The sequence below is a fragment of the Vitis riparia genome, chromosome 14 (assembly GCF_004353265.1).
Source record: "Vitis riparia cultivar Riparia Gloire de Montpellier isolate 1030 chromosome 14, EGFV_Vit.rip_1.0, whole genome shotgun sequence".
Classification (NCBI taxonomy): domain Eukaryota; kingdom Viridiplantae; phylum Streptophyta; class Magnoliopsida; order Vitales; family Vitaceae; genus Vitis; species Vitis riparia.
The window spans coordinates 5,116,539-5,130,409 of record NC_048444.1 but is presented as its reverse complement, the minus strand read 5'-3'; the positions used below and the strand labels follow the sequence as shown (position 1 = coordinate 5,130,409).

The window sequence follows — 13,871 nt, the reverse complement described above, 5'->3', positions numbered from 1 at the left end:
GTATCCGTTTTGCCTTTGTTCGCCTAGATCATTTTACATAAACCAATTGCAGTTGGGTCGTAATGGTGTTACAGCAAAGGCCGTAAAGTCCAACCTCTAGTCAATCCCACTAAGTCGCTTCATGAACCAGTTAGGCGTAGCCGCGTAGCAGGTGGTTCATGGTTGACACTTAAAGTAGCGATCAAATGGGCCACAAGGCCGGCCCAAAATATGGCCCACTGATTGGGAGGCCTCAACCCTTTTCAAAAATCATCTTTAACGTCAGTTCTTCGAATTGAACTGACCGTAGCTGATATCCCAAATCATTTGTTTCCTTTTCTCTTCAGTAGGGGAACAAAAACTAAAAACGAAAAAAATCAAAGAAAGAAGTTAAAAAGCAGCTGTAAAACAGGTGACCCATCTCAGCCGTTCCCATCAAAACACAAGGTAAAATCGAATGGTTGCAATCGTATCAGGCTATTGGTCTTCGCAGAGGCTCCAGTTAAAAGTGAGTGATGACCCCACCAAATATTGCTCCGCCTCTGAAGCTCAGACCGTTAAAATCTGGTTTAGGGTTCACAGAAGGGTGGGGTCCTGACTCCTGACCCACCTTTTGCCGCCATAGCTTAGCTCAGAAGCCAAGGGGTATTTCCAGAAATAATGTAAATAATCCATGAACATGAAAACATGCACTCACAGTAGTGTATATATATCGAAAGAGAATAAAAAGAAGAAGAGGAAGAAGAAGAAGAAGTTGAAGCCCATAAGTTATCATCTACTCATTAGTGTTAAACAGGAGTTCGAAACATAAGAAGATGATAGACATGTGAAGCAGTAAGGTTGAAGTTCAACAGCTCCTAACTCAAGGAATATGGAATGGATTATACCAGCGAACCTTCAACTTGCTATGTATGTATTCTCACCTTCTTTCAGGCTCAGTTTGGTGTTCCAAGGGGAAACAAAAAGACAAAAACGAAGAACATGAACAGAAAATGAAAATAAATAGAAAAAGAAAAAGAGAAGAAGATTATAAACGGAGGGTGAGGTCAAGGTTTACGTGGTCAGCAGGCTCAGTGGAAGGGGAGAGAGGTTCGGGAGTGGAACCACCATGAACGGCATGAGAGATTGAGCTTGAGGGGTGGTACTGGTGGGCTCGGAGAGGTTCGAACCAATGTTCGAGAAAAGGTGCACCAGGGCCCGGAGAGGACTCAGCATTAAGACGAGCCAATCGTTCTACTGCGAAGCTTCTCCGAGCGGCGGCGCGCTCTCTCTTGTGTGCATTTTGGTGACCTCCGAGAGCTTGAGAGGTGTAGAACTTGCGAGGGCAGTAGAGACAAGGGAAAAGCCGAGAAGCTGAAGCTGGCTTTCCGGTGGCTGATTCCGACGGTTGTTTCAGGAAATCGTACATACCGGAGTCCGCCATTGCAGAGCAGAGCAAATACGAAAGAGAGATGGGGTTGAGGTGAGGTTTATATGGGGTTTTAGTTTTTGTTTTTAGCTCACAGAAAGCTTACACGAACTCGTATATGATTGGTTAGAGAATAAAAAGACCAAATTACCCCCTATGGGATGAAAATGGCCATAATATTTTACACATACCCTCCTTTTTTTTTTTTCTTTTTTCTTTTTTGAAATAAAAACCCATCTCAGAAAATCGATCGTCAAGCCCTTACCATAAGAAAAAGGAAAAAAAAAGAAAAAAAAAAGGAAAGAGCCCATTCCCCTCCCACCCACCTCAAAAACAAAAATAAAATAAGTAAATAAATATAATATGAAGCGTGAAACTTTGGATTTTATGATTGGGACGATATATTTTATTGCAGTATTATTCAGTCATTTTGTGATTGGTGGTTGGAAAGCTGGTGGTGCCCTTTAATTGGTTGTAGAGTGCCCCGCTTTAATTGATTGAAAAGTGTCACTTTGAATGTAGTCCATCAAATTACAATATTCTTATAAATGTGGACATTAACACTATAGTTTTTGGTTTCTAAGGATGTGAGCTAAATGACAAACCTCTATTTTTTGTACAAATAAACCCAAAAGGAGAAAGGTTTAAAAAGTGGGGTTTGAACTTTTAAGTAGGGTGGTGAGGAACAAGAGTCATTAGTTGGGTTAGTTGGTGGGAGTGTAGGGTTTGGAGGATATTGTGGGGGAGGGTCGTGACGAAGGACAATGAGCTAATACTGATGAGGGTGATGATGAGGATGTGACACGTGTACGGCCTAGAATTTGATACACATAGGAAAAGCCTCATTGTCTAATCCCACAACACTAGCTGTGGACAGTGGTATGGTACTTGTAAAAATTCAAAAAAAAAAAAAAAAAAAGAAGGTTGGAGGGGAAGAATGGGGAAAAAAGAAAAAAGGGGAGGGTGATGGGAGGGAATGGGAAAGGAAAAGGGAAGGGGGAAAGGACAGGAAGTGGGAAGAGATAGGGCATGAGGTGAGTGGAGTAGGTGTTATGTCGGACAGCCCCAAACGGGTAACTAATTCCCTCCCTTCTTGTAATCGACAGCACAGCGCTGGCAAATGGGGCACTGCCATTGCAGATGGGGGAGAATGCAGTGAGACTCAGACACGTATCTCAACTCTGGTTGGTTCAAACTGGAGGGTCCAATCATATACGCCTTTTACCATAACAAGTGTGTTTTGAGAGAGGCACAAACATAGGTGTTTATCGCGGATTTGGAATATCATGGAGGCCCACCTCCACTGCACCTGCGAGTGAGTGATGAGATGAAGATCCAAGATACAGAATTATATATATATATATACATGTGATTTTTGAACAACGGGCTCCACCCCCAAAAAAGCGGGGGCGAAGAACCTCTGACCCACTTGCCCTCTCTTTTGAAGCTACAAAGACCTTTCAGTCTCCAGGGTTTACTATGTCCAGTACACACTCTCTTCTATTCCACCACTTTCATGAGTCATGACTCGCAAGCCCCCTCTCATGATTTGTCCTTTCACTCATTTCCAATTTACTCCCAGCCCCAGATCATGGGTCAGGCCACTTCAATATCATCACATCACATGCCAAACAAGGGGTTACTGTTCATTATCCAGGTTCACTTGGGCTTCCCTTACTAGGCCAAGCCCAAATGAAAACAAGGGTTGTTGCGTATCATCCAGGTTGATTTGGGCTTGCTTGACTGGGCCAAACCCAATTAAATTATGGAAATTTTGAAATTGGGTTTTTTGTAGCAGAGGTGAGAGGAGACGGGGTTTTGGATTGGGATCTTGAATTTAATTCACCATATGACTTTAATTGCAACCCAGGCAGTGAAGGGAAAATGGGAAATGCAATCCATGAAATCAGCTGAATAGGTGGCACAGAAAGATGAGTCTTCATTTGGGAGATGGATGGGTGTGGGCCCAGTTGTACTCCCAATATACTGGAAATGGAGTCCAGAGCCCCACCCACCTTTCGCTTTCACTTGTGCTTATGACGGTTATATCGGCATTGGAGAGAGGACAATAACATCTAGTCTATCAAATTATTGAGAATCATAAAGTCTTTACAGGTAGAATGGGGTTAGTGTCATTTGAAGTAAGATGACTAAGAACATGTACAAAGCCCGTAAGGGAACAGCTGAGGAGATGAATTCAAAGATTTCAGTTGCCGATGTCAAAGTATTTGGGATCTTCTGGGTAATGGTATTCCACGTTCAACTGCCATCAGCCAGCAACAATTCTCATTAGACAAACATTCAGTGCTGATATATTAAACAAACAGAGAGAGAGAGAGTTCAATAAATTTTTTCCTTTTTGTTTGGCAATAGGCTTCAAGATACACAAATTCTGTATAGAAAATGCAAAAATGAATCCCCAATCCAGCCTTTTGTGGGCAAGGCACCCTTTCACTGTTTTGAAACATTTTGACAGGTTCTGAGCAGGTTACTTCCATTGCATTTCTAAGGCTTCAGGACCATGGCCATCAGTAATAGCATCATTTGGCCATTCAGCTAATTGAGATAGCTGAGAGACCAAGTGGGTAATATCTAATTGCTACCAAAGCTGGTGCCATTAAAATTGTTTCAGAACTAAGCACTATTTAACCTAATATTAACCTACTTAAAATATGGTTCAGTTTGCAGAACCATCAACAGCTCTTATTAAAGCAATTATGTGAAAAAGAAAGCCTGAAAGCCCATCAAGATGTGTAACAAAAATATATTTAAATTTACAGCATTTGACATTTCCTGTCTGAGGCAGTAACATCACAAATATCAGATGCAGATTTTGGAACCATGTAAAAAAGCAACACAAAACCATGTTATATGTGAAGCTAGAACCACATACCTTGCCCTCATCAGCATCCGAATGTCGTTGAGGGAATACAACCCTCAAATCATTGTATAAATAGAATCTCCTCTCTCCTTCAATGTCTAAGCAAGTTCTTTGTGGTATTGATAGAGGATCAGATTTGCATCTCTGAATGGATCTAGAACATTTCTTCGAAGGGCATAGAAAGCGGAGATGAAGAGCGTACCGCAGAGCACCAGCACTGGTAGAATTCTCATTGGCTTTTGAACAACCATGGGCAGATTTTCTGTCATTTTCATTGCATGCATCCCCCCAGCTCTCACTTTCAAGAGTTCTTGAGGATTCAGCACTGTTGCATCCCTCCTCGAGCAAAAGGGAAGGTACATCAATCCTCCCTGCATCCCGTGTATCTATTGAGTGAACTAAATCTGAACCATCCCTTCCTTCAAAACTAGTACTTGGTTCTATAGATCTCATAGCATTAAGCATGTCAAATTCATATGAAGTAGTGAGTTCCCTGCTCTTCTCTACTTGATGGCTTTTATCTGAGGATGAAATCAACTTGTCTTTGACTTTCATGTCATGATCTCTCTGTTCACCATTCACCCGTGGAGAAGTTGGGCAAGAAGATCCTATAGTAACCTTTTGGCGCAAGAATGTCTAATTTAATTTGAACAGAAAAATGACATCATAATCATCATTAGAATATTGCTAGAAAAAAAAAATGAATACTTGAAAACAGAAATAGTCCATTTAGTAATGAGCAGGTTGAAAATAAAGAAATCTCTTCATTTCTTTTCCCAAAGTAGTAATGCATCTGCATTGATAATCTATTAGTGATATCTCCCTATACCAATTTTTATGTAAAAGCTAAATGAAGATAATTCCAACATCTTAAGAAAAAGGTCAGGACACCAATCTAACAAATAAAGCATAGAAAACAATCCAGTTATCATTCCAACTTACTTTGGTACCACTTGGCATGTCACTCAAATCATAGTTGCAAAAGAACGAGTGTAGGGGTGTCTTCTCTGGATTGCTGAGAACCTGGGAAAAGATGATAATAAAAAATGAAAACAGAATAGGAGGAGAGATCCATGAGCCCAAAAATGTTACACCTGGATTGACTGGAGTGTTAAAACTCAAATGGGTATTTAAACCATGGAAAGAGAAATCATGCAATTTGTTCTACAATGCATCACATGGTACCGGGAATATTGTCTACAGACTCCTTTGATGAATTTTCTGGACTCATTTTTAGCTAGTAGTTAGAGAAGTTCAGGGGTTAGTGTATTTTTCTGTTTCTTGCTGCCTTGCATGTGTCCAGAGTCCTTGAACACACTATGTTCTTACCTTTAAATAAATTTGTTCACTCATGATTCTCCACAAATTCAAATAACAAAGAAAAGCAACTCCAAAAACAACTAAAAAGATTCTTCTCATTGGCTGAAATGGTCTTTTTGCCATGTTATTAGTAGTCATAGTAGTGATAATATTAATCAAATTGATTGGCCATTTGAATGGCCAAAACTCAAGAGGGATGCAATGGACAAAAAAGGGTCTTTTTTTCGTTTTTTGATAAGTAGACAAAAAAACTGGTTTTCTTATTCACCTAAGCTCCTATCCAGGTTCACTCACTTGAAGCATGATTAAACTAAAATGAAACAGAGTTCCACAACTCGAACTGTCAAAATCGAAGGTTAAAGAAACATGAAAGAAAGCTTAAAGCTAGAGTGTATTTAAAATAGTAACTAATCGGTTGTGAGAGAGAAGAAACAAAATACCAGTTGTATGCGCCCTTTCATAGGTATCCGCAGGTGACTCTTAGCAGTTTGTGAATCATCATTGCTAAGGCCTCTGTTCAGTTTTTGGGCCCTGAACCTTTTTGATAACAAATTTCCTGCAAGATCTATGGATGCATAATACAATAAGTAGCTATCTCCATCAACACTGGATACTGAAAATGGGAGTTTCCGTGATTTTGGTGAGAAGTCCCCTCCAGTAACACTTAGAACAGCTAAAAATCCATCAATTCTCTACAAAAATAAGGCACCAACAATAGGCAGTTGAGAGAAAAATCAGATATCTTTGGAGAGAGATTCTCAAAGATTAAATAAGGAACTATCTACAGAAAAGGCTATCTATATTACACAACACAAACACTAACCTGATTGAATTTTCCATATGAGAACCGACCAGACAATAGGGACTCCTCAAATGAACCAACTAAGGACCTCCTAACAGGAAGTCTGCTCAAATTTCTAACTAACTTCATATATTGAGGTGTGGGTGCTGAATTTTGTGACAGAGGCCAACTTATGCCAGTACTTTCCAAGGAAGATGAGTAAAACTCTTTGTGCAAAAGCTCAACACCATCAAATGATTTTCTTGTCATCCTAAACACCTCTTCTTCCTGGGTGAAGAAAATGTCTGATACAGCTCCATTGAGCGACTTTTCCATATTCTTTAAAGTTAAATAATCACTGTGCATTTCTTCTGTGATATTCCTGCACCCTCCTGCAGTTTTCATTCTTTCAGAAAATTTTGGACCAAGAGGAGACAATGATAGAGGAGGCGAGACCACCTTTTTTGGGGATATCATTATTGACCCAGTTTTGGATCTTACCTTACTTGATTCTCTAAAGTGATTAAGTTCAGGTGAAGATACACAAGTATTGTGATCCTGGTTCAGGCCATCAGTTTGAAAAATGGAAGTTGCTCTACTATTATCATATAAAATGTTATTGTGTTCTGAGCAATTAGATATAGGCCAGATTGGTGAGGTGAAATTCTTCTTGCATCCAACATTTGCCTTCTTATGATCTTGCGCCATCACACCCCCAAAGCCACCATTAAAAGCAGGGGTATTCATCGAAAAATTGCTGCAACCAATGTCGAGAGGATCACCATTAAACTGTTCTGGAAAAAGCATACCATTCAAAGGTGACAGCATCCGCTTCCTGGCTAATGACCCACTGGACTTGCTTTCATTAACTGTGCTACCAACCGGAGCAGTGGAATGGCCATGGTCAACTGAATCTCCCTCCAATCCAGTACTCATAGAATTCATTCCACCCGATTCAAACCCCACAATCCTAGAAACAGGAGTCTGAATATCCCGTCTGTGTTTAGGAGGGAACCAAGCTACTTCATCCATAGAACCTATCTTCAGAACAGTGGATGTAACATCCACAGTCCCTTTCTGTTCAAACAAATCATCTGAAATCTTTGGGGGCTCCAAGGAGCTTTTCCTCTGGAAATCTCCTGAAGGAGAGCATATGGAATCCCCACCCATTCTGCTTGGACTTCCTCGAGACATTCCATCCAAATCACATGTACTCAAACCAGCAAATTGTGGACTTTGCAAAAATGTACTAATCGATTCTGCAACTTCCTCAGCAGTTTTAATTGATGATACTTGTGGCAAGCCCATAGTTTACAAACTAATGGGCATCTTATTTCCTAGAAGACCTAAATGGGTCCTTTACTCTGTTCATCTTCCCAACTGCTGTATATTCAAATATATAGTTACTCAGTTTTGCCAATCCAAAAGGAATCCTCTTGCATCCATGTAATTAACCAACACAAGAAAAGCTGCCTTCTCCTTAAAATACCCTTCCAAAGAAGAGCACAGAATGCAGCACTCTGCAATATCAACTAAATCTAAAGAAAATGTCCAAATCTACAGAGATGCTAATGCTATATCCACCAACAGCATCGGCATTTCAACTAGTGGCCCCTTACAAGGTTGTGGACATGGACCCAAGCACATACTAAATATCCAAAAATAATCAGTGATATCTATCTTCAGTTCTTCACACCAGCAAGCAATGACGAACACAGAATTCACAGCCGCTAGCAATGCAAACGCCTGACAAAAAAGTTCCAAACCAAAATTAGTTTTCCAAGTGACTTGAAAGAATATATGAAAACACTAAAAACAAGTAAAATTAAATAAATACGTTGTTGCTTTCCAAATTTTCTCTTGATTGATGAAACCCACAACTATAAACCCTTTGAACTCAATCACTGTCCATCAAGGAACATTTACAGGACCAGTTGACTGGTACAAACAATTACAAGATAAAACAAGTTTTACTCTATGAAGAAGGCTAGAAGCCCATAGCCATGAGTTCTTTGATAATAAACGCTAAGCAAACTGCGATAAACACTACCTCAGAATCAAAACACACTCTAACAAATCATCGATCTGCATAATCTAATGGTTTTGACAGCAATCCAACAAAAGAAGAAGGCAAATTTATGATCAAAGAAACAGAAATGAAGACTCAAGGAGATGGGGTTACTTGTACGGCACACATTCACTACAGACCCCTAACTTTCCGTCATCATCTACTCCAAGCAACTTCATATTTTCCACCCAAAAGAAGAAACAATCAACCAAAAGCATTTGCAACCCACAAAATCCCCCCAAAAGCAACGAAATCAAAACCCACCCAGATCATCAAAATGTGAAATGATACACAATTGTTAACGCACCAATCAATGAATCTGACCTTGACTCTAATGTAATCCTTTTCTTTTTCATTTTAAAATGTTGAGATCACACAATCAAATTTTAAGGAGAACCGGAAGGAGAGAAAATGTGAGGAGAGAGATGGAATTTTTCCAGTTGGGTCTCTTAAGGAGGTGGTTGTAGGATTGGGTTAGAAGTTCTTGGCAGCCCCATTTGTTTCTTGTGTCTCCCCTCTTTTATCTCTGTGTTGATAATCCCAAAACGCAGCACCCTCATCACCACCCTCACCCCCCACTTGCTCCCTCTATTTTCTGCCTGTAGTTTTCTTTTTTCTTTTTTTTCTTTTTTTCCCTTCTTTTTGGAAATTCCAAACTAAACCTCATGACCTTTCCACCTTAATTCAATTTCTGTCACCTCTAATCCCTCTTCCCAAAAATTCACCTTGGATCCATGTTTTTTTTTTTCCCTTTTCTTTTCCAATAAAATGATCATTAAATTGGTTTGAAAACAAAAATCAATAATTAAAATTATTGTTATTTAAGAGGGTTATTATCAATACTCATAGATTGAGCTCCTTTACATGTCATCAATTTATTCAAACAAAGAACAGAGAATTCTTCAATGGAAAAACAAAATATACTTTTTTGGGTAATAAAAAGCTTTTCTTTTAGAAAAGGGGCATGGGTATAACCGTAATACGCAAGCCTTAATCATTCCACGTGGACTGTCGCTGCACAGATCCAACACGTGGCAGCAAAGTATTGTTCGTAGTGGCACATATCGCCAGCCTATTGGTTAAGAATTCAATTAATTCGTAGGGCGAAGCAGCAGAAAGGGAAGGTAGCTGAATTGAATTATTCTGTTTCGTTCCCCCACAGTCCACTGTCCACCCAACAAGAAAAGCTGCTGCCTGTTGCCGGTGCTGTGCTGCTCTTATTAAAGTGGGCCTATTGGGCCTATTGGGCCTCTACACTCTGCTCAATGTTACGCTAATAATAAATTAACTTTAAGAAAATACCAATCTATCAAAATCCCTACCTACCAAAGTCCGCCCATCGGGAATGAGTTATAAAATCTAAAACCCTTCAATAATAATACAAATGAATGGAATCACGATACAAAGATATTTACGAAAGTGATTTGAGTATAAAGCCATGGACCGAAGGTATACACGTGACACCATGAGTAATGATACATTTTCAGTATTATAACCGTCTTTCTTGTAGAAATCAAGGAACCAATCAATGCAAAATTGAGGGAAAAGGATTCCTTGGAAACTAGGTTTAGCAAGAGAGAAACATAGCACTACTCTGGTGTCACTGTAGCAACTAGGTCTGCATCGCGTGTGTGTGTGTTTTTTTTCCGGGAAAATTTTCCATTGCAACAACCACCTGTGGAAAAGGTTTATATACATATCAGGGCAACACTTGATTCCATATTTCTGGTCCAAACAATACTGGATGTAAAAAGTGAACTCAAAAAGAAAAAGAGGAAAAAAAAAAGGAGGGGGGTGCCGGGGGCGGGCTAACCCATAGGGCCACAGGGACAAAAGGAACTGCTGCAGAAGTAATGAAACATCGGCTTGTCAACTAAAATGGCCTTGCAGCCTCTTCCATCATCTTCTTTAGTCTGGTCAGTCTTTGTATCTCTTTGAGAACCTGAAGTCATTACAAAAGCAAGGAGAAAGTGTATTTAGTTAGTTTAGTTTGATAATTAATTAATGATCACTTTGTAGATGATGTCATTTTACCTCCATAGCCATGTCTTCAGTGGTTACTGCATCCAAGTCATCGTAACCTAATTGGGAAGCTACTTCTGCTAAGAACTAGAAGTTGTTAACACCAACAGCAACAATGGTTCAGGACAGGGTTCCCTAGAAGAACGATGGGGACTTACTTTGGAGTGAAACTGATGCATCTGCTGTTGCATATCCACCTTTCATTTCTTCATACACCACAGCTAGCTGAGCAAACACCTGGTTATCACCAGTCTGGAGCAGTGATTAAATAATCAGGCAGGTTCAAGATTGCTAGAAACAAGGATGCTTATTGGCTAAAAGGTCGATCAGGCAGACTAACTCAATATTTGCAAGGGAACCTCTGACCTCAGAATAAGATTCTGCAGTAGATAATTCTGTTACAGGAATTTGAACCCCTTCTTCTATCATGTTCTTGGCAACCATTTCTATCGGTACATCAATCCATATTGAAATTCCATGTCTCAGAAGTGCCCTATCATTGTTAAGAGAGGATGGTTGAGGATAAGAAAACTGATTTTGACCATAACAAATGACTTGACAAAGCATTAGAAACAGAAAAACCAGAAACCGGTTTCCATACAGATTAGTTGAGCTCTGAACTGAACCATCTCCAGCACAAACCACCAGCCGACCCATGGATGATAACTGTTTCAATACTTCAGTCTGAAAGAAAATGTCAGTTTAAAGTGAGCTGCTGGACTAGCTAGCACATCAATGAAGCAGTTTGTATAACAGATAGCCTTAATTTCTAGGGTTGAGTGTGTAGCATTGGCATCATGCCGCCTCTAAGGCAGATTGGGGTTTGCTCTTTTGGTTCAGTTGCTTCTCAAATTGATTAGCCCCAATAAGAACTGGTTTGACAATCTCAGTCCCTAGCCCTGTACATAAGTAAGCAGACACACAAGCAACAGGATAAAAGTCCAAAAGAATCACCTCAGAGTCACGAAATCCCTTCTCATCTTGCTCTTTTAAAGACTTGGCAGCAGATTCACCACCGCAAGCTTCCTCAACCAAACTATCACTGCAAGCAGAGAGTAAAAGTACAAATTTTTTGCTATCATATCCATAGCTACAAGATCTTCTTCCAAGCTTTCAACAATAAGGCGAACAAACCTGTCAAAGTGATAATATCGTAGTGCATCTGCTAGAAGTTTCCCCACATTGGTTTTAATGGTGCTGTTCATCCCTTTACATTGAAAAATCTTTGTATCATACATATAAGCATTCATACCCAAAACCCAAGTAGAAACACATCAATTAGGATGCAGCAACGCCTACCCACAAGAAATATGGATGTCCCTTTCAGTACAGGGGATATCTCCATTGCCTTCTTCTGAATTAAAACTGAACAGTTAAAACGAGCACTTCAAAATATAGAAGCTCATCAAGCTCAAGTTATTTCTCAATCCATGGGCATTGTCTAAAACATAAGCAAAATCTTAAAACACAAATGTGCACTTAGGTTATGTTTGTTCCCGGAAAGTGGAAAGAAAAAAAAATATGAAAGAAAATTATTTTCTCATATTTGATTGTCCTGCGGAAATATCAAAGAATTAAAAGAGTTAGAAATTTATACATTTCAAATTATTTAATCTTTATATCAATGAGTTAAAATAAGTGAAATGGGTTTGAAATAACAAATAAAAACAATTAAGACTTTATAAATCTATTTTCTTCTGCTTTTCCTCTCTATTTTCTTTCCCTTACATTTTCCCTCAAATATTCTTCTAAGAACCAAACGTAACCTTAATTTGAGTAGAGATGGAATGGGATCTCACCTTGACTGCAAGAGAGAGATCAACGTCAACAACTTTTGTCGCTGAAACTGAACACATTCAAGCAAGAAATCATTGAAACCACCCAAAATTGTAGCAGATATCAAGTTGTTTAACAACACTAACTAGAAGAGAATCGAGATAGATAACTAACACAGAAAAAATAAATGGGGAAACAAACAAACAGATACCAAAACTTCTGGTACCATGTTAAGATATTGGCACCCCAACGGCATAAACTCTAGGGAAGGGGCATACAATGGATGTCAAACTAACAGTACCATGGGCAAATAGTGGATAACATCAGGGAAGGTTCGAAAAATATGTGTCCTTGGATTATTCTACTCTCATGCTCATATTTCAAAGGAGCAGCCATGGTAGGTTGGCTACTTGCATAATTGAATTGTAATCGCAAACCAAGAAATTTCACCAAACATTTGGCATGAAACCCAGAAATGCTTCCAGTAAAGAAAAGCTTAGGGGATCAGTGTCTTGTTCCATGAATAAGACAATAGTTATCATAATAAACTGAATCAAGAAGGAAGATGGATGAACTCACTGGAAGAAGCGCCATCAGGAAGAGAGAAAGTGATGGAGAGGGATTTGGGGGAGGAGGTAAGAGGAGGAACACAGGGACAGAGAGAGGGCAGAGGTTGATGAAGAGGATGCCGCTTGGGTTTAGGAGCCTCGAGCAAGGACCGTGGGAATCTCGGCGTCACCACCTGAAAATGACGATGAAAGACATGAAACGCTCTGGTTGAGGCTAGTGTCGCCATATCTCTCCCCTCCTTTCTTTGCTTCTCGACTGATTTTATTTATCTGTTTCCCGTCCCACCCTTGGCTTAGGGGTATTTTGGAAAAAAAACCACCGCAATTTTAAAAATTAAATTTTGGAATATGATAATGTAAAAATTATTTAAATTATTTTTAAATTTATTACCGTAAGACAATTTTGATGTCTTAAAAAAATATTTATATATATATATAAAGAATAAAGAAATTACAGCGTACCCTAGATTTGGATCGAAATGCATTTTTTTTTATTCAACATTATATTGAAAAAAAAAATTCATATACACTGTCTCACTTGAGGAACAGTGTGCTTTATATGGAATATGTTACCAGTATAAAAGCAAATGATAAAATAAAATAAGATATATTTGAGAATTATTTTTAAAAACAGTTTTTCTGTTTATGAAAAAGAAAATAAATACATATTTAATCGATAATCATTTTCAAAACAAATTTTTAAAATTTAATTAAATATGAAGAATAATCGAAAATAAACACTATATATAAATATTATTTTAACAAATAGTTACAAACACAAACAAGATTCTAAAATCCCAAATAAGTTTTGTTCCCAAAAATGTCACAAAATGGTTTTTGGAAACCATTTTTAAAAATTGCTTTTGGAAAACTATTTTATGAAAACTGTATTCAAAAACATTCTCAAACCATTAAAACCAGATGATAGCTACGAACCATACAGCGCCACTGCGGAGTAGAGAAATAAAGTGGGGCTTATAACCAGAAAGAGGTCTCTGAGCCAGGGCCTCTACTTCCAGTTGGAGTAGTAGAGGCTCAGCCTCCGCAATTAGCCCTGCAACCCAATA

The 13,871-nt window shown here is 38.9% G+C and overlaps 3 protein-coding genes across 12 annotated transcripts; all 3 read right to left on the bottom strand.

Moving 5' to 3' along the window:
• Window positions 1-1,006: 1,006 nt before the first annotated feature.
• On the bottom strand, window positions 1,007-1,402 carry LOC117930051 (zinc finger protein 2). The gene has a single exon (XM_034850498.1). The coding sequence runs from the start codon at window positions 1,400-1,402 to the stop codon at window positions 1,007-1,009; it is 396 nt and encodes a 131-aa protein (XP_034706389.1).
• Window positions 1,403-3,441: 2,039 nt separating this feature from the next.
• On the bottom strand, window positions 3,442-9,080 carry LOC117930326. Of its 4 annotated transcripts, none has more exons than XM_034850924.1 (6): window positions 8,420-9,080; window positions 6,412-8,115; window positions 6,029-6,280; window positions 5,211-5,291; window positions 4,281-4,904; window positions 3,442-3,650 (listed from the first exon to the last, which is right to left on the bottom strand). In XM_034850924.1, exons 2-6 carry the CDS (start codon window positions 7,675-7,677, stop codon window positions 3,594-3,596), a joined length of 2,280 nt encoding a protein of 759 aa, XP_034706815.1. In that variant the 5' UTR covers window positions 7,678-8,115; window positions 8,420-9,080; the 3' UTR covers window positions 3,442-3,593. The 4 variants fall into 4 exon arrangements, with proteins under 4 accessions (XP_034706815.1, XP_034706817.1, XP_034706816.1 ...); XM_034850926.1 differs by having other exon boundaries at window positions 8,552-9,080; XM_034850925.1 differs by having other exon boundaries at window positions 8,745-9,080.
• A 1,003-nt stretch (window positions 9,081-10,083) lies between these two features.
• On the bottom strand, window positions 10,084-13,058 carry LOC117930327 (probable inactive shikimate kinase like 1, chloroplastic). Of its 7 annotated transcripts, none has more exons than XM_034850928.1 (10): window positions 12,815-13,058; window positions 12,259-12,305; window positions 11,763-11,813; window positions 11,594-11,682; window positions 11,414-11,501; window positions 11,061-11,143; window positions 10,826-10,952; window positions 10,618-10,711; window positions 10,472-10,536; window positions 10,084-10,379 (listed from the first exon to the last, which is right to left on the bottom strand). In XM_034850928.1, exons 1-10 carry the CDS (start codon window positions 13,029-13,031, stop codon window positions 10,311-10,313), a joined length of 930 nt encoding a protein of 309 aa, XP_034706819.1. In that variant the 5' UTR covers window positions 13,032-13,058; the 3' UTR covers window positions 10,084-10,310. The 7 variants fall into 7 exon arrangements, with proteins under 7 accessions (XP_034706819.1, XP_034706821.1, XP_034706823.1 ...); XM_034850930.1 differs by having other exon boundaries at window positions 10,618-10,696; XM_034850932.1 differs by having other exon boundaries at window positions 12,259-12,263.
• Window positions 13,059-13,871: the final 813 nt, after the last annotated feature.

Coding starts and splice junctions, on each gene's coding strand:
- LOC117930051 (XM_034850498.1), bottom strand. CDS start 1,402: ATGGCGGACTCCGGTATGTACGATTTCCTGAAACAACCGTCGGAATCA.
- LOC117930326 (XM_034850924.1), bottom strand. CDS start 7,677: ATGGGCTTGCCACAAGTATCATCAATTAAAACTGCTGAGGAAGTTGCA. Junction 6,281..6,411: donor CATATGGAAAATTCAATCAG/GTTAGTGTTTGT, acceptor TTATTTTTGTAG/AGAATTGATGGATTTTTAGC. Junction 4,905..5,210: donor ACATGCCAAGTGGTACCAAA/GTAAGTTGGAAT, acceptor AAATTAAATTAG/ACATTCTTGCGCCAAAAGGT.
- LOC117930327 (XM_034850928.1), bottom strand. CDS start 13,031: ATGGCGACACTAGCCTCAACCAGAGCGTTTCATGTCTTTCATCGTCAT. Junction 11,144..11,413: donor AGGGATTTCGTGACTCTGAG/GTGATTCTTTTG, acceptor ATTTTCTTTCAG/ACTGAAGTATTGAAACAGTT. Junction 10,953..11,060: donor GTTCAGAGCTCAACTAATCT/GTATGGAAACCG, acceptor TAACAATGATAG/GGCACTTCTGAGACATGGAA.